The sequence below is a fragment of the Prionailurus viverrinus genome, chromosome C1, assembly GCF_022837055.1.
Source record: "Prionailurus viverrinus isolate Anna chromosome C1, UM_Priviv_1.0, whole genome shotgun sequence".
NCBI lineage: Eukaryota > Metazoa > Chordata > Mammalia > Carnivora > Felidae > Prionailurus > Prionailurus viverrinus.
In genome coordinates, this window is record NC_062568.1 from 205,711,252 (window position 1) to 205,731,166 (window position 19,915).

The following is a 19,915-nucleotide window of genomic DNA, read 5'->3' on the forward strand; positions in this document are numbered from 1 at the left end:
TTCAGGCTGGTTTGGTTTTCCCTGCAAAACCTGGTAAATTTCACTTTCAAAAAGCCCCACCTGGTTTCAGCCGCAGAGGGGAACAGGAGGGGAGTCTCACCTGCAGGGACCAAGCTGGAGACTGGAGGGGGGGTGCGGTTGGAGGAGTCAGGTCAAATGCAAAATACCCAAAGGGGTCAGAGCCAGGGAGAGCTGGGGGGGTGCACCCCACCCCCACCCCAGGGGACCCCCACCTCTATTACTCAAGGTGAGGTGCCTGGGCCAGGAGCACTGGCACCCCTCGGCAGCTCGCTAAAAACGCAGAACCCCAAGCCCCACCGACTACCAGGTGGGGAAACTGAGGCACGGCGAGATTAAGAAACTCGCCTAAAATCACACAGCTGGGCAACGTTAGAGCCAGGATTTGGCCCGAATCATCCTGCGCAGGCTCTTATCCACAACGCTCTGTTACTGGTCCTGCCTGCTTAACCTCCAGTGCTACCCTCAAATTCACCAGCGCCTCCTCACCACCCCCCAAGGGTGTCCAAGGCCCTCCTCGCATCAACCTCGTTCCCCATGCCCCACTCACAGTGCAGAGGCCAGAGGGATCTTTTCGAAACGCAGACCTGGTGTCCTCCTTCCACCTTGCTGAAAGACACTCAGAAGGGTTCCGACTCAACTGTGAGTGAAGCCCATAGTGTGGACAATAGCCCAGGAGCCCCAGCTGGCCTGTGCATCCCTTGACCACCCCATTCCCCTTGCCCAGCACACCCCCACCCATCCTTCTGACCTCACTCGTGCATTGCCGCATCCTCGGGGAACCCCCCCCGCACCCCGCTTTACATCCCCATTCAGGTCAGGTCTCAGCAGCCTAAAATCAAGGTGCGGGCAGGACTGCATCCTTGCTGGAGGCTATGGGGGAGAACCCATTTCCTTGTGGTGAAGACTGAGGCCCCATCTCTTTGCTGCCCATCAACGAAGGGCATCTTCTAGAGACCGCTGTGTTCCCTGGACTGCACTGCTTAACTCCTCCAACTCCGCCAGCCCCCTTCCCCCTTCTGCAAAGCCCATATTGCTGGGGCAGATCCTTCCATCCCATCTCCCTCTTCTTCCACATCACCCTTCCCTGACACAGCCAGGGAAGATTCTGCTTTAAAAAAAAAATTTTTTCTAATGTTTACTTATTTTTGAGACACAGTGTGAGCGGGGGAGGAACAGAGAGAGAGGGAGACACAGAATCTGAAGCAGGCTCCAGGCTCCGGGCTGTCCGCACAGAGCCCGACACAGGGTCCGAACTCACGAACCGCGAGATCGTGACCTGAGCCGAAGTCAGATGCTTAACCAACTGAGCCACCCGGGCGCCCCAGGAAGATTCTTTTAAGGATGCATGTGAGGACAGTGGGACCACCTGGATAATCCAGGCTAATCTCCCCGCCTCAAGGTCTGGACTCTTAATCACATGTACAAAGTCTCCTTTTTCCATAAGGTTCCAGGGGTCATGATGCAGACATTTTAAGGGACTATCATTCTGCTGACTACAGTCCTGCTTGTAAGTAACCACGAGGCTATTCTGCCACCAGACTGGGTTTTGTCTTCTCCTAGTCCTGGGGGCTTCTGAGCCCCACTGTCAACCCACAGGGCAGACTGGAGCTCCAGGCCAAGAGCCCAGCTAAAATTGAAGTCATGCTCCTGCCCAACCTTCCACACATGTACAGACATCAAGTCTGTCCCTGCCCACGGGCCACATCCCTTGAAGCTCCCACACCTGTGTGCGGGTCTGCACACAGGCCTCCAGGTTGTTGAGGGGGGAGGGTGCATGGCTGTGTGTGGCCTGGCCCCGTGGCGGAGAGAAGGCTCAAAGGCAGTAAGACACAGATACAGCCACAGAGGAGGCAGTCTGGCACCCCTGGTAGGAGGGAACACGAGGAATAGGTGAGCACCTTTTCTGAGATGGAGTTGACAAGAATAGGAGCCATTCTCCCGGAGAATCTTCCCGGTGAGGCAGAAGAAGAGGAGAAGGGGGCCGTGGTCGGCCGAACAATGCCCCTCCAAAGGCATCCCCGTCCTGATCCCCAGAACCTAGAACTAGGTCACCTTATGTGGCAGAGGGGAGTTGAGGTTGCTAATCAGTGACCTTGACATGGGGAGATGGTCCTGGATTATCTGGGTGAGTACAGCACCATCACAAGTGTCCTTGAAAGGGCAGAAGGGTCAGAGTCCGAGAAAGCTTGGACGCGGCGGGGTCAGAGAGCCTGCGCCTACCAGCAGCTGGAAAAGGAAGGGGGTGGGTTTTGTCCTGGAGCCTCCGTAGAGGAAGGCAGGCCTGCCCACACCTTGATTCCAGCCCGGTGACATTTGGGATTTAGGAACCACAGATAACCCTTTGTGTTGTTCTGAGCCCCTAAATGGTAATGACAGCCACAACAGGGAGCTAAACCAGGGCCCCAGCCAAAAAGGCAAAGAATAAAGCCGAGTTCCCCACCCCCCCTCCACCAAGTCCCCCCTGCCACCAAGCATTCCTCGAAGGCCCAGCAGGAATCAGGCGCTGGGTTAGGTGTTAGGGGCCACACGAAAGCCAGTTCCAGATGCTTCCAGCTCACGAACGCAGCTCCCACGACGGGCACACGGGAGACACTAAACAGCAATCTCTGGAGAGAATGACTGTGGGAGAAGCTCAGAGACAAGATCAGAAGAGCACACGGATGACCAAACCAAAGCAGAATGATGCAAGTGTCACACGGTAAGGAGGGGAAAAAACTAGCCCAGGGTAGTCGCGCAGGCTTCTTGGACGAGGAGCACTTCCCTGTTCTTGAAGGAGGGTGAGATCTTGACAGGAGGAAACGAGGGGGGAGCATCCCTGGCAGGAAGCCCTGCAGAAGTGAAGGATGCGGAAGCAGGAAAGAACAGAGCCATGGCGGGCGGGGGGGGGGGGGGGGGGGGGGGGGCTCAGCAGCTTGCAGAAGGAGACAAGGCTCAGGACTCAGGGCCACACAGTCTGCACTTTCTTGTCATTTCCCACACACTGTTCCATCCAATGCCAATACTACCCGATGTCCAAGCGTGGCCAGCAAAAACAAAATACAACCCACCACCCAGCCACTGGATTCCACTGGAGAGGTTTGCGTTTTAAATCGTAGGGCCTTTAATGTGCCTGCTTGCTCTCTAACTCGCCACGGAAAAGCTTGGGGAGAGAGACACAAATGGTTTCCCACCCTGAGTTGGCCATAAAACCCTCTCTTCATGCAACTCCTATTCATTCTCTGGAAGTGACTTTGGGAAATGTTGCCTTTGGCCATGGGGAGCCACTTAAGGTTACAGAGCCACTCACAGGTGAGGAAACGGATGGGATGGAGGCCACGAAGTCAACCTTGTCAGGGTCTGGCCTGGAGTTCAAAATCTGCGACTCCTCACTTCTCACCGAAGCCCCTCCCCGCCCCCCCCAGAGAAACCCGGGGCCGGCTGCCTGAGCCAACTGTTTGGATTACAGTCATCCCGAAAGTTCTGGGGCTGCAGCAAGTCCTTGGGCCTCACACTCAGCTATACCTCAGATGGGATAAAATCTGCCAGCCCTGGACCACCAGTCCCAGCAGCAGCCACCGAGGGACACCCGCAGCTGCCAGGGAAAGTTTAATGGCATTAAAGAAGTACCCAATGGGGCGCCTGGGTGGCTCAGCCGGTTAGGCGTCCGACTTCAGCTCGGGTCACCATCTCGCGGTCCGCAGGTTCGAGCCCCGCGTCGGGCTCTGGGCTGATGGCTCGGAGCCTGGAGCCTGCTTCCGATTCTGTGTCTCCCTCTCTCTCTGCCCCTCCCCCGTTCATGCTCTGTCTCTCTGTCTCAAAAATAAATAAACGTTAAAAAAAAAAAAAAAAAGAAGTACCCAGTGGTACTTGGGCTTTTGCCCTCCGAGGTGCCTTGGGTTTCTCCCCCAGCTAGAGGGGCCGGCTTGCTTCCTCGACCACCTCCATCCCAGCCTGCACGAGAGGGAAGCCAGGTTCCCAGCCTCCCCAAGACCCAACTCTTGGCCTCCCTCTTCTGACACAGCAGCGGTGGACACACACATTCTGAGCAGGAAGGCGAAGATTTGGTTTAGGGGTTTCATGGTCCTGGGCAATTGGAACCTTTTCAGCAAAGCGTGCACTCCCCCGGTGCAGGAAGCTTGTCAGGCATGTAGCTTTTGGAGGCTCAGAGACCTTGCGTGGAAGTTAATGATGGAGCTTCCGAGCGCCGGGCCTGCAAACACACCCTCGCTGACGTGCTGTTCCACCCGGCCCTTGGTGAGGACGTTGGCACCATCCACGGTACACAGCTTCTTGTCACTCACTCTACAGCCTGGCCATCTCATCTCCCCCACTCCAAAAGCTGTCCCCCACCAACCCAGGTGGAGGAGAGGGCACGCCCTTTGTGGGATCCCGCTGGTGGGGGACAGGGTTCTACATAGCACCGGTCACTCTCCTCCGTGTCCCTCTTCTCACAGTCCTCAAGGGCAAGGACTGGTTCACCTTCATCCTGCATTCACCATACCTAGCATACAACAGGAGCTTAATAATGGCTTACCTTTACACAGCACTCAGCACATGCCAGGCACAGAGCAGCTTTATGATTTTATGAATGAATGAATGAATGAATGAATGAATGAATGAATGAATGAAGTATTCAGATGCATGTCCCTGAAGACTGAAGAAGTCAATAAGCAATTGAACTGGGTGACATATAAAAGTCCCTTCCCACCAGCGAGGCCACTGAGGATGCCAGCAGTTTTCAACCAGAGGCAGCAAAGATTTGGGACTGAACTCTTCCTACCTCCACCCCAAGGGCCCCTTGGGGGAGGTGGCAGGAGAGAGAGAGAGAGAGAGAGAGAGATGTTGGAGAACTGTCTCGCTTAAGGTGCCTTTTTTGACATTCTGTCCCTAGGGTCTGGCGCGGTGGTCCTGTTCAACCCCTGACCAGTCCTGGGACTGTGGACAAGGCCCTCCTCTGCCTCTGAGCCTCTGCTTCTTTGGGAAATGGGGACCATGACCCCAGACAGACCACGAGGTCACGCCGGCCCCGGCTGGCCTAACCTACCTATCTGTGCCAAGGACCCCCAAGTTTCCGGGGCTCCCCAGGCCCTGACACACACATCCCTCAGCCCCGTTTTCCTTCTGATGATGTTCCCGAGGTGAAAGCATTGTTGAGGAAGGTGCATTTGAGCTTAAGGATGAATCACAATCAACTCAAGAAACAAGTCTAGGTCAGATATGAGTGAGAGCACAGTCAGAAACTTACAGTAAACGCTGCCCTTCTTCCAGCACTGACTGCTCTCAAGCTGACTAATGGCCCCTCTCAAACCCCACTGTGCTCTCCTGGCTGCCCCAGCCTCTCTCTGAGGGAGGGGAGGCCCTGAGTAAGACCAACCCGAAGCTCCCCGCTGACCGCTCTTCACATCCGGCACCCCCTGCCCTCCAGGTCCCTTCCTCCTGGTGCATAAACTGCCCCTATGCAGCGTTTGAGCGGCCCCGGAAAAGTCCCCTTTCCCAAACAAAACCAGAAACTCTCTCCTCTCCATCTGCCGGTACCTAAAACCCACTGATCAGCACTCCACTCCACGGGGTCACCAGCCCAGCTCTGGAAAGCCTGGTGAGAAGAGAGACATACAGAGCTTATCAGCCACGCCAGCAAACAAGAACCGTGCCCAGCGGGAGCCTCAAAGGTCTACATCTGGCTGGAGGGAAAAGGAGGTGGAACGGGAGGGAGTGGGTGTGGGAGGGAGTTGTGTTGTAACTTCAGCGCTGGAAGCTCAGGATGGGAATGTGAAGGCTGCAAGAGCTCGTGGAAAGACCCTGGGCGTCGCTGCGCGGCCGCCACCGCCGCCACCACCGGGGTGCGAAGGATGGAGGGGCTGAAGGGGAGGGGGAGGCATTAGGGCAATGAATTCTTCTCCGGAGTCACATCAGAGCAATCGTGGGTCACATTACAAAAACCACTCTTGGGGAGACTATGGTATCAGGCATCAGAAGCCAAATCTCTTTCTCAGAAGGTGACACACAGCAAGAAAGCATTCTCATCTCGGGCGTCAACCACAAAATGATGGAGTCTCAAATCAGACGGTGAGAAAAAAGATTTAAAATGCAACCCTTGACTTGGGATTTTTTTTTCTTTTCTTTTTTTTTTTTTTTTTTTTTTTTTTTTTTTTTTTTTGAGCAATGAATTCCTAGGGGCGCCTGGGTGGCTCAGTGGGTTAAGCGTCCGACTTCAGCTCAGGTCATGATCTCACAGTTCGTGGGTTCAAGCCCCATGCTGAGCTCTGTGCTGACAGCTGGGAGCCTGGAGCCCGCTTCGGATTCTGTGTCTCCCTCTCTCTCTGCCCCTCCCCAACTAACGTTCTGTCTCTCTCTTTCTCAAAAATGAATAAAAAAATTAAAAAAAAATAATGAATTCCTAAAACTTTACTGGGACAGCAGAGGCAGAAGAAAGCTTGGTTGAGTCGAAGGGTGTCCCAGGAGGAGCTGGCAGCCCCCACCCCCACAGGGAGCCCGATTCCTGCCAAGAAATGACCCAGTGTCTTAGCCCACGACAGTCACTCGGTCTCTCTAGTAGGCGAGAAATGCAAATTAAGACAACAAGGATATGGCCCTTTTCACCGGTCACGTTGACAAAAATAAAAACTCTGATAAGATCAAAGGTCGGTTAGGATGTGGGGAAGTCGATACTCATGTACTACTGGTCGGGGGTAAATTGTCCAGCCACCTTGGAAGGCAATTCGGTGGCGTCTTGTAATTTGAATGCGTTTTCACCCAGCAACCTCTACATTCTCTTCTCAGCTTCTTCTCTGGGAAAGCAGCATACGCGTTCCCAGAAGCATCCATACGGGGCTGTGGGGCTATACGTTGCAATAGCAAACAAGCAAAAAACAGTGGGAGGAACCTCATCACCCACCCATCGGGGACATAAACAAGTAAAACAATGGAACCCCCCATTTGGTAGAACAGTAGACAGCATTTTAAAGGATAAACAGGGGCTCGCTGAGGCAGTATCCCCAAGACCTACTGCAGACATAGTAACAGCCAAATGAAGGATGGTACACTCTGTGGAGTATATGGAAAACCCCACCTACTTCCACAACACTAATAAAATATGGACACGCGTTTATCAAGGTCGGCCAAGGAAACATCAGGGCCATAACGGCAGTTACACCTCCAAAGGAATCAAGAAGAGGCGAGGTCCAAAGATTTAGCTTTATCTGTACTTTCTGCACTGAGGATATATTCATATATCCCTGTGTCATTAAATGCATCCTTTTTCGGTTTTCATCTAAACAGGGGTTTCTCGCTATAGAAAGGAAGCATAGGAGTTCCAGCCACCAAACACTAGCAAAGCCCCCAAGTCCTGCCTCACATTCCTTCTTTCCCTTTATCTCCCCAAGACTTTGGCACCCCAAACTCACACCCTCCCCCAGGTCACCAGCAGAGGATTTGAAGGGCCAGGAGGGTTCTCTAGCCAGGGCATCAGCTGCCCCCTCTGCCCTCTGTTGGGGGGTGGTCTCATACAGTCCCATTGAAGACTGGGGCGGGGTGGGAGGCATTTGCTGGCCCCCCTTTCTACCTAAACTCTCCCTCCTCCTGCCTGAAGCCCACCCCTCTACCCTCTTCCCCTGCTCCCGGCTCCCGAGGTTGGGATGAATAGGACTGACCTCCACACTGGAGGGACCCTTCCTATAGGATTAAAGGGGGTGGGCCTGCCCCTCCCTCAGTAGACTGCTGTTCCCACTTTTGTCCTTGGTACCAAGATTGGGCGGGCCCTCACCAACACCTACTGTGTTCCACCCGGGTAGTATGGTCAGCCACAGGCCTGTCTCTCCTCTTCAGACCCGCCGCTTGGGCGCTGGCATGATAGACCACCTCTGGTTAACCTGAGCTCTCTCCCCACCCCATGCCTAGCTCAGTGCTGGCCACTGGTAAGTGCACACTTTTCCTCAAGTGGTCCCCTACCACGTGCTCCAGGGCAAGGAATCCAGACAGGGGTGGTGGGGGGGGATACTAGTCTGGCCTGTCTAGCACCCTCACCCCTGCCTCGCACCCACACTCCACTCCCCCAAGCCAACCGTTTTAGGGACCAGGGGCAAGTAGCAGGGAGAGCCCCAACAGCGTCTTCTTCTGGTCATGGAGGCCCCAGCTGGCCTGCCCAGGACCCCCACCCACAAACAGCCTACCTCCTGCAGGCAGCCCCCCACCGCTCAGTTGCCGTGGACGGAATGAATAATCCCAGCATTCCGCCCCCGGGCGGGGAGAGGAGGGGCCCCCATCAGCCGGCCCACCTCCCACCTGTGAATACTTGCACACTGAGGCCCCCTCCTTGTCACCTGTGCCCCCTCACCCCAGCTGGGCGCTAATGAGGGGAGGAGACTCCCTGGCCTCCCCCGCCCCCCACGCTGCCCACGCTCCCAGGGGCTCTGGGCAGTGGCGGCAAAGAGGGGACTCCGGACCACCCGACCGCTTACCTGCGGGAAGGCTCCCAGCACCCCCAGGAGCAGCAGACCCAGCACAGCGCGGAGGGGGCGCATCCCGGCGGGCGGAAGGCTGAGCTGGCTAGGGAGGTGCCCACCCAGGCGGCCTGGGAAGCGCTCTGCGCCCACGTGCGGTGCCGGGGCCCCGGAGCCGCACCTGCGTGGACCTCGGGCGCCAGCCCACTTCCCCCGGCGCACCCCGCTGGCACCAGCCACAGCTGCAAAGTCACTTCAAAAGTGACCGCTTTCTCCGACCGTTCTGCCTTAGCTCTTAACTTCCTCCAGCATCCCGAGGTGTACCCCGAACTGTTTCCAGGAACGCTACCGGCAGCAAAGTAAGCGCGGACAAACACGTGCAGAGATGACTCAGGACCAGCCAGGCTCGCCTCGGGCTGTTTGAAAGACCTGCCGCTATTGGACAGAAGGCGTGGTCCCCCAGCTCCAGGGAGTTTGCTGCCTGGCCCAGCGGGGCTGAGGGGCCGGGAAGGCAGATCCCCCAGGGGGATGTGGTTTTGGAGGGGGGGTGGGGGGTGGCGTCCTTAGCGGAGGGCCGAGAGAGAATTCTTGAGACGTCTTTGATGCCAAAAGGTGATCTTATTGGGGACCGGACCCTGGGCAGAAACAGCCGCCCCGGGGACTGCGAGGAGTGAGTGATCATAAACTTGGGAGCTGGGGGTGGGAAAGGCAGGGGCAGGTTTCCAAAAGGACTTTCTTATGCTTGAAGAAGACTCGCAGGATCCCTGAGACCTAGCTAAGGCCGTTTTTCCCTCTAGCAAAGCATTTACCTTAAGACCAGAGGAAGTTCCAGGAGGAATGTTTTACTCTGTCTGCCTCAAGTATTTGTCAATGGGCTGCGGGTTATAAGGAAATTTAATTTTATCTGCCATTTCCTTCGGCCTTTGTTCCCCACATCATTGTCCCCGGAACCATTTTGACCCTTAATTTAAGGTCGCTGAGGGTGGAAGGTCTTTCTTTTCTTCTGTAACTTCTTCCTGCTGAATAGGGGTGGCGTGCTGTCCCTACCTATAGTAGTATATATATTATATATTATTATTTATATATATTATATATAATATATATTAATTCCCCACCTGACCATTATATATATAATTATATACAATATATATAATTATATATATTAATTCCCTACCTGACCATTTATATATAATAATTATATATATAATTATAAATATATATAATTATTATGTATTAATTCCCCACCTGACCATTATATATATAATTATATATATAATTATATATAATATATATAATTATATATATAATTATATATAATTATATATGTATTAATTCCCCACCTGACCATTTATATATAATAATTATAAATGTATATAATTATTATATATATACTAATTCCCCACCTGACCATTATATATAGTTATAAACATATATATAATTATATATATGTATTAATTCCCCACCTGACCATTATATATATAATATATATAATTATCATATATATTAATTCCCCACCTGACCATTATGTATATATAATTATAAATATATATAATTATTACATATATGCATTAATTCCCCACCTGACCATGATATATATATAATTATATATATATAACTATAAATATGTATAATTATTATATATGTATTAATTCCCCACCTGACCATTTTATATATATTTATATATGAGTTCCCAAAGGCAGAGGCAGCCAATCCAAGGGGGACAACATGTATATGAACCTCATTCAGTAGAAAGGAACATCTGTCAGCTGGAAGTTATGGCGGCGAAGGAATCTTGGCACCAGGCAGAGAGACACGGGAAAAGACAACAAAATGTGGCTAATGTCACTATGAGAAGAAGCCCAATAAAAATGGCCTTTGACGGTTAATCAAAATTTTCCTCCAGTTCTTCATCGTCGCTTGAAGAGAAATTGGAGGTCACCCACAGGTTCACAGGAATAAGAAAGCATGTCAGCTGGTGTGCCAGATTCCTGTGGGGAAGGAACAGGTTTAATTCCTGATATGTGAGCCCATGAGGAACGTCCTACTTTTACTGCAGTGGGAGTACATAATAGGACCTGGCGGGGGCCCTTCCATTTTGGAGCTAAATCCCCTGCTTTGTTAGGCTTTCAATCCGTGAGATAAACCAGATTATATGGGGTGGGTTTCTAGCACTATCCGCTCGGGTTCAGGAAGGATATGGACGGTATATTTATTTAGAAACGTATGAATGAACCTGGCCTCAAGGGAATAACTTAATAAAGCATTATAGTCTCCATCTATTGATATGTCTGCAGTGAGAAAGGGCTTTTTGGAAGAAGTTTGGAAACCTTGGTTTGGAGAGTCATAGCCAAATATCTGAGGAAATCAGAAGAATTCAGGATCTATTCATTTAGCAAACAAGTCTAATTTTAACAGACGTGGCCTAATTATTTACAGAAACTAAGCAAGAATAGTGATTGAGCATATAGATCTTTTAAAGTTTGCTTTGCTGGAACTTTTTCAAAAGGAGTGTCTAGATTGAGCGTTTAGTGGCCTCGCCAAGGCCAGACACCAAGCCAAGTACTTGCCCTGAGACTCGCCTGCAATACCTGTAGATTTGGGGGAATTCCTCTTCACAAGGTCCCCAAGATATCCTGAGGTTCCTGCACCTGCAAGGAAGTGACCGTCTTTACTCAGATGGGAAGGCTGCTGGGAACTCTGTAAGCAAGGTATCAGGCCAACATTTCCAAGGGGCTTTATGGCTTTATGCATCATAAAGTCAATCCTAGTTCCTTAAAACTGTCTACTCATATCTGAGTCTATGCATGTCGCTCTCAAATATGACGTTCCAGGGGCGCCTGGGTGGCGCAGTCGGTTAAGTGTCCGACTTCAGCCAGGTCACGATCTCGCGGTCCGGGAGATCGAGCCCCGCGTCAGGCTCTGGGCTGATGGCTCAGAGCCTGGAGCCTGTTTCCGATTCTGTGTCTCCCTCTCTCTCTGCCCCTCCCCCATTCATGCTCTGTCTCTCTCTGTCCCAAAAAAAATAAACGTTGGAAAAAAAAAAATTCAAATATGACGTTCCAGGGGTGCCTGGGTGGCTCAGCTGGTTAAGCGACCAACTTCGGCTCAGGTCATGATCTCACGGTTCGTGAGTTGGAGCCCCTGCGACGGGCTCTGTGCGGACAGCTCAGAGCCTGGAGCCTGCTTCAGATTCTGTGTCTCCCTCTCTCTCTCTGCCCCTCCCCCACTGGTTCTCTGTCTGTCTCTCAAAAATAAATAAAAATAATTTAAAACACTAAAAAAAAAAAAAAAAAAAAAAAAAAAGATAAGATTCCAAAAGGACTTTTATATGCTACAGAGGACTCCAAAGATACTGGAGGTCTAGCTGTTGTCAGGCTAAGGTTGTTTTTCCCTCCAGCAAAGCATGAACATTAAGGCAGGAGGGAGTTCCCGGAGAAATGTCTTACTCCCCTGCCTCAAGTATTTGTCAGTGGACTGCAGGTTACAAGGAAATTGAATTTTATCTGCCATTCCCTTCTTGCCTTTATTCCCCACATCTCTATGGAGGGGACCGTGATGTTAGGGCTCCAGGAAGCTGAATCTATGGGTCTCTGGAGGTTAGGCTATTGATAAAATTGCAGACATTTATAAACTGATGGAGACTCATATCCTGCATGACTGTGATCTCTATCAGTAAACCATTTGTTTTTCTCCTTTTTTAGCTTTGGAGCAGCCAGGAATGCCCTGGGGAATGTCACATGTATCCCACCAAAGCCGGGAAGGCATTTGTGTATTATCAACTTGCCTTATGCGCCTTCGTCATTACTAAGTCTTGTTTAGTTTGAAAGCAGCTTTTTTTTTTTAACATATATTTATTTTAAAAAATTGTTTAATGTGTATTTATTTTTTAGAGAAAGAGAGCATGAGTGGGGGAGGAAGGGGGACAGAGGATCTGAAGTGGGCTTGGTGCTGACAGCAGAGAGCCTGATGTGGGGCTCAAACTCACTAGATCATGACCTGAGCCTAAGTAGGATGCTTAACTGACTGAGACATCCAGGCACCCCGAAATGTGTATGTATTTTTGAGAGAGAGAGAGAGAGAGAGAGAGCAAGCACAAGGGCAGGGCAGAGAGAGAGGAGGACAGAGGATCCAAAGTGGGCTCCGTGCTGATAGCAGAGAGTCCGACGCGGGGCTTCAACTCACAAACTGCGAGATCATGATTTGAGCCAAAATCAAGAGTCGGATGCTTAACAGACTGAGCACCCAGACCACCTAAATGCAGCTTTTTAGTTCTAGAAATTCTTAACCTATTTCAGTTTTATGATTTTAAAGATGTCAAATACCTGTATTTGTCCTAAAGGCCCTTTTTATTTTTTTAAGTTGATTTATTCAAAAGAGAGAGAGAGGGAGCACAGGGGAAGGACAGAGAGAGAAAGAGAGAGAGAGACAGAGAGAGAGAGAGAGAGAGAGAGAGAGAGAATCCCAAGCAGGCTCCGTGCTGTCAGCGCAGAGCCCAACTCAGGGCTTGAATTCATGAACTGTGAGATCCTGACCTGAGCCTAAACCAAGAGTCAGACACTTAACCGACTGAGTCACATAGGTGCCCCCTAAAAGTCCTTTTTATAAATCTCCTTAAAGATGAAACTAGTTTTTTTGTAAGAGAATCAGAACAATTAACTATTAATGACAAAATGTCAGGAATGGACATTGTTCATCTGATATGAGAGTTCATTCTGATGCAGTTGACAAGGAAATCCATTTATTTCTGTAACACAAAACACTTCGATAATCACAATATCACATGACAATCTTATTACCAAAACATATTAAGACCTTATGAATTGCATATTATCTCTAGAATAGTTATAGCATTTACCCAAACATAACCTACAACTTACTATTATATGACTTATTATTTGTTTGACAGTGCTCCCGGAATAACTTAACATACCAAATAAAAACATCTACTTGGTCAAAAAGACTTCATTTACAATTTAAATCTTGAGAAGTTTGTTAAAAACTCAGAAAGCTACAGGGCATCTGGGTGGCTCAGTCGGTTAAGCATCCGACTTCAGCTCAGGACATGATCTCGCTGTTTGAGCCCCCATTGGACTCTGTGCTGACAGCTCAGATCCTGGAGCCTGTTTGGATTCTGTGTCTCCCTCTCTCTCTCTCTCTGCCCCTCCCCCACTCACACTCGGTCTCTCTCTCTCTCTCTCTCTCTCTCTCTCTCTCTCAAAAATAAATAAACATTAAAAATTAAAAAAAAAAACTTAGAAAGCTATAAAGCACTTCCTAAAGTGGATTAGAGGATTAGAGAGCATTACAAAACTTAATTATTTATTTAACCAAGGTGACAATAAAAGATTCCAAAAGCAAATATGTAGGATTATACAGTTACTAGGAAAACTTAGCTCTGGGGTGCCTGGGTGACTTGGTTAAGCTTCTGACTCTTGATTTCAGCTCAGGTCATGATATCATGGTTTGTGAATTTGAACCCCAAGAGGGGTTCTGCACTGACATTGTGGAGCCTGCTTGGGATTCTCTCCTGTCTTTCTGCCTCTGCTTCTCTCTGTCTCTCTCAAAATAAGTAAATAAACGTTAAAAACAAAACAAAACAAAAAAAAACCCACTGAGCTCCTTTTATATTGAGAGGTTTTAACTTTAAGTAATCAAAGACCTGATAAAGAAAGAGCATAGAAATTAGTTTTCCAGGAAGACAAAAGAGAAAAATCCTTTTTTTTTTTTAATTTGGAGTTGCTTCCTTAATTTCCATCTAATTACAATTAGCAGCACTTTTAACTCTTACAAACTTTAGTCTCCAGTGAAAACTAAGCAGTAACCCATTATGAATGGTTTGTTACACCAGAATTCTTTAGATGGCAAATTTATGAATACATTTAAGCACAAAGGTTTACTGGGGCAACTGGGTGGCTCAGTCCATTGGGCTTCCAACTCTTGATTTCAACTCAGGTCATGATCCCACGGTTCAAGAGATCAAGCCCTGAGTCTGACTCTGTGCTGACAGTGCAGAGCTTGCTTGGGATTCTCTCTCTCCCTCTCTCTGTTTTTCTCTGCCCCTTCCCCACCTTCTATCTATCAAAATAAATAAATAAACAAAAAAATGTTTACCATCAGACCCAAGTATCCTTAGCTTCTCTGCAATAAGAAGAAACCAAAAACACACACCTATGTTCAGAAATCAATGCTTCGGTGCCCCAGCCTATTTGGAAAAGACCTAGATGTCCAATGGATTGAATCCCATTTATCATGCAAAGCTTTGAAGTTTCAAGTTACCAAAGACTTTGAAAGCTATCTTAACAATTACCCATGAAAACTTTGACACAGAATTAACCATCATTTTAAGTCAACTTTTTGCTAACAAATTGCAACAGAGACCACTAGCTTATTCGACCTTCAGTAAACCTAGGTAGAATACATTCTCATATTGAATGCTGATAACTCTAAATACATGCCTATTTTAATTAAACCAACAAACTTAAATTAGCTTAAGTACTGAATATGTTCCACCTGTGTCCACTTAAAAGTCAATTTGCTCCCCACTGTCAGTGTTTTACCTGGGACACTAGTGGGGAAATCTGAAGGGGGCGGAGCAAGTTCTGGTTGGGTGCTCCTCACTCCTCGACAACAAGGGCGGGACGAGGAGCCGATGGTACCTGAGGAGGCACCACAGAGGACTCTGTGGGAACCACTTATGCAGGCCGCACCCACAGGGGTGCAGAAACAGGAGGAGGCAGAAGAGGCAGGGTGCCACCAAAGGGCAGAGAAAGAGGGTTCCTGGTTCTAAACTTTGCCAGCTCAGACAGAGGAGCAGACACCATGATTTTCCCACCAAAGTGGAAATATGCAGTCCACATGGGGCAGGAGAACGGGGAACTTCCCGAAAACAAAGGGAGTTTCAGCAGCTACTTGGGAATATTACGTAAAGTCCCTGTCGAAGGGAGACTTACCAGAGACAGTTGACTCTGATTATAACCATGAGCCCAGGAAATATATGAGGGAGAAGCCCCCACATCTATTAGGAGGAGGAACAGTGGGAGAGAGGGGCAGTATCGTCTTCATTAAGGATGGCCTGTGTTTCCTCCAGCAACCTGGATTTATTTGGAGGAGACCTATTTAGACTATTATCATCCAATAGAGCAGGAGGTTTGTTGGCCTGATTAGTGGCCAAACCATTCTGCAAGAGGCCCTTAGGACCAGGTCTGATTTACAGTCATGAAGGCCTGGTACTTCCATCCATTTGCCCAGTTTTCTGCAGGAGAGGTCTAACTGGTTGACCCCTACTGAAGCCAGGCAGTGTTAGAGGAGGTCAGTCCTTTCTTCAATCTTTGCAATCTGAATTGTTTCCAGTGGGTTAAAAGGCATGTCAAGGGAGAGTCCTTGGGACTGAAGATGCCCCCATGATCCTAGAAAAATAGACAGGGTCCATTATCAAGAAAATCCTCCCCTGCGTCCTGGGTGGTGTCCCACACACAGGATATTTCAGAGGTTCTGGCATCAAAGCAACTCAAGGTAGCCCTGAAACAAAATCGCTATGATCACTGCCTGCCATAAAGGCTCTGCCCTCTCCTGCTCCCCCATCACATTCTAGACTACAATGGATATTGGCGTGTGGACCAAGTTTGCCTCGCTGGGAAGACAGAGCAGCACCTTGGCTGCAGGTCAGAAGGAAATTTTATTTTATCTACCATTTCCTTCCACCTTTGTTTCCCACATCACCCCCCCCCACACACACCCTGCCCACCACCCCCTGCTTCTGGAGGTGGGGGACTCAGGAGATTGGGAGGTCCCAGGTGCAAAGGTCCCACCCCACCCCCACCCCAAGAAAGGGCCAGACCTGAGTAGGTTCCTGCTTCTGACACAGATCAACCCAGACCTTCTCTCTTGTCCTGGGGATTCTTTTCAAAGGGACAGCTGGAGTCTGCAGAGACAACCAACATCCATGAAGAAATATATGCTGAAAAATGAATCCGCAGATGAATGGATGGGTGGGTGGGTGAGTTGATCAATGGGTGGATAGGTGGTTGGCTGGATGGCTGGGTGGCTGGGTGGACGGATGGACAGGTGTGTGGGTGGGTGAGTGGATGGATGGGCACACACGAGGGCAGATGATTGGATAGGCGGATGGACTGACTGTTGAAGGGACTGATGGACAGAGAACAGAGCGTTTGGTTATCAATCCACAAATATTTCCCTGCCCCCCTGAACGTCGTCTGCCTAGAGGAAGAGGCTAGAACTCTTACCTAAGAGAAAGAAGCTACACAAGCCTCGTTCCGATTAAGTTCTCATTTGCAGAGGGTTATTTTCCCTTCCCATGCTTCTCCAACCCATGGCTTCTCTACTCCTTTCATTGTACATTCCAGACACATATACTGCACATCCACCAGGGAGGCTGCTGGTCAGGGACTCATTTGCTTGTCTTTGTAATCTTTTCCCAGACCTGGAAACCAAGAAACAGGCAGCCAGTCCTAGGTGCTGTGATTAAAGATGGCCAGTTGTTCTCGCTGAGCCCAGAATGGCCCAGTGACTCTCAGGATCTGTACCTCGTTCTGTCCTGCAAAGTATAAGGCCCCCCCATCTTACAGAAACGTCTTCATCTCCTGGCCCACCAGCAGTTTCCCACCAGGACTCCACAGCTGCCCTTCCTGCCACACCCTACTGTCCTCGTGCTCCTGGATTCCGCTTGGAGAAACTTTCTGCAGTGGGCACCCACCCCGGGGAGACCCCCTTCCGGGCTCTCCTTTGGGTGCCCCGGGCCCAGTGCCCTGGGATGTTTGAGCTGGGACTTCATTAAACAATTTAAATACTTAAGTGAGTGATTGTAAGTGTTGTCTGGGTGGTTCGGTCAGTTAAGCGTCCGACTTGATTTCGGCTCCTGATCTCATGAGTCTCGGGTTTGAGTCCCACATCGGCACAGAGCCTGCTTGGGATTCTCTCTCCCCTCTCTCTCTGCCTTTTCCCCAGTTGTGTGCACACACGCTCTCTCTCTCTCCTTTAAGATAAATAAAAACAAAAAAAGAAAAGAGAGTCTGTTATGGGATGCCTAGGTGGCTCAGTCGGTTAAGCGTCCGTCTTCATCTGGGCGTCCGACTTGATCTTGGGATTCATGAGTTCAAGCCCCACATCGGGCTGTGTGCTGACCGCTCCGAGCCTGGAGCCTGCTCTGGATTCTGGGTCTCCCTCTCTCTCTGCCCCTCCCCCGCTCACACTCTGTCTCTCTCCCTGTCAAAAACAAATAAACATTTTTTAAAAATTTTTTTAAAGAGGGTTTAAAAAAAACAAGTGAGTAACAGTGGAAGTGACCACCCATGATGTTTACAGAGCCGGACAGGGGCAGGAGTCACTCAGGACACCTCCGGTCAGGGCTTTCTACTATAGAAGAGCTTCTCTGAATAAAACACATATGCATAACCAAACAACAACATCAAAACAGTGGACACAGGGGAAATACAATGAACATTAATTACACGCTTTAAAAATTCCACTTTTCTAACGAGCGAAGATATACAAATTAAAGCAACCTTTGATGTCATCTTCGACTCATTAAATCATCAGGGTTTTTTTTGTTTTTTTTTTTTTTTTTGCTTTTCTTTATAAAAGCAACTTTGGTAAAATCCAACCCCAAAGTTGTGGTAAAACTGGAATATGCGCTCATGCTCTGCTGGTAAATGTTAACAACCCTGGTCAGAAAGCAATGTAGCAATTCTTAGCAAAAGCCCCCCTTCAACCCCCACCCCCACCCCAACCTCCCCCCAACCCGCCGCAAAAAAAAAAAAAAAATGTTTACAACTTGTGGCTCAGTCATTTCACCCCCATAAAGAAAAACCAAGGTAATAGTTCAACTGGAAAGAAGAAAAAAGGAAACTATAAACACAGCAATGTTTCCTAAAATGTTATTTATACATTTTGGAAATACCCTAAGAATCACAACATCAGGGGTTAAGGGTTAAGAAGATTATGGTACACCAGCTTACTAGAATACTACACATCCATTAAAAATGATCATAATAATGGTGCTCTGGAAGCCTGCGTCCCCTCCCTGGCATTCCCCTCATGGGCTTCCTAAGGGACAGCTCCCCACATCTCCTCTGCACAGAAGCCTCGCAGACCTGCGGTGGGGATGGGGCGGGGGCTCTCATTACATGAAAACTCATGTAATTTACTTGATGACAATAACAACAGCTGCCTTTGAGTGCTGACTTGGGGCCAGGATTTTTCAGGCGTTGCTTCCTCCAATCCTCTGGAAAATCCCACGAGGAAGATGGCATACCTGTTGTGCAGGTGGGAAACCGAGGCACGGCACAGTGAATCCACCAGGCTCCGGTTCCTCCAAGCCAGGGGCACTCAGGGCCCTTGGTACCATGGCCCAGTCTTAGCGTCCTGTCTTCCCCTCCAGCTTCCCCCGCCTCTTTCATGGCTTTGCCCATCCTGGTCCTTCCCTCGGGACACACCTCAGCCTCCCATGTACCTTCAGAGCCTGCTCCAGGGCCACCTCCTCGTTGTCACTTTCCTGGCACTGTCCCTCCCCCCCCCCCCCCCCCCCCCGCCATCTTCCCAGTCAGAAAGGCGGTTTCTGTCGTTTTTTTGTACGTCAATTCTAGAACTGGTCTTACTGCGTCATGACTGTAATGACTGGTTCGTGGATCCATCTGCCCCAGGAAACTGTGGGCTCCTGGAGAACCGGGATGCCTCGGGAGCCCGAGACGGTGCCCGGCACAGGGCTGGGAGCCCACAGCTGGCCAGCAGGGAGAAGGGCACGTTCTGGGGCCAGGGGACGAGCTGGAGCCCGGGGAAGTCCGGCCTCTACTGTAGAAATCGCAGCGGCCCAGGAAACTGGCGGCCTAGGGGACTATAAAGGGCAGGCACTGGACGGGGCCGAGTGGGCACCTTGTGCAGGTTCCAGGCGGTTCACGAACCCCCTCGCAAGTGTGAAAGTGCTTTGAAGAACAGGAGGGGAAGTCCCTGGGCCCCATGCAAGGTGCGGCAGGCAGGCGCTGCTGTGGGATCGCGGGGGCCACAGGCTGCCACACATGCCCAGAGTGAGCTGTGGAAGCCAACCCCATGCCTGCAGGGGGCGGGAAGGTGAGCAGTGCCTGCCCGCACCATCTCGTCTCGGACGAGGGGGACACAAGGTGGGCACAGCAGGAAGCCTTCGGAAGGGAACAGGCAGCCTGTGTCGCGGAAGAGATACAAGTGAGACACAAGGCTCAGGAAAGTCAGGGACTTCCCCGACAGCTGGGAACCCCAGCCCCAAATGGCCCCAAAATACCCTCGGCAGATAAAGGGATTCTTTCTGCCACAGGCAGCAGCCGGCAGGTAGGAGGCTGCAAACCGGAAGAGGAAAGCCCGGACCCTTCCGCTCTGATTAGCCCAGGTGCTTTTCTGAGTACCTTTCTCTGGAGCCTTAATGCAAGTGGGACTCTGTATTAGGGAGCTTATTGGGCAGGCCCTGCGAGTCCGGCCGCCTCCAAGTCAAA

At 50.1% G+C, this 19,915-nt stretch overlaps 1 protein-coding gene across 1 annotated transcript in view; it reads right to left on the bottom strand.

The window, feature by feature from the left end:
• TNFRSF8 (TNF receptor superfamily member 8) overlaps positions 1-8,523 on the bottom strand; it is a 76,284-nt gene extending 67,761 nt beyond the window's left edge. Inside the window, exon 1 of the mRNA XM_047868748.1 lies at positions 8,457-8,523. Coding sequence (XP_047724704.1) covers positions 8,457-8,519 — 63 coding nt within the window. The 5' untranslated portion in view covers positions 8,520-8,523. The remainder of the gene's footprint in view (positions 1-8,456) is intronic.
• Positions 8,524-19,915: the final 11,392 nt, after the last annotated feature.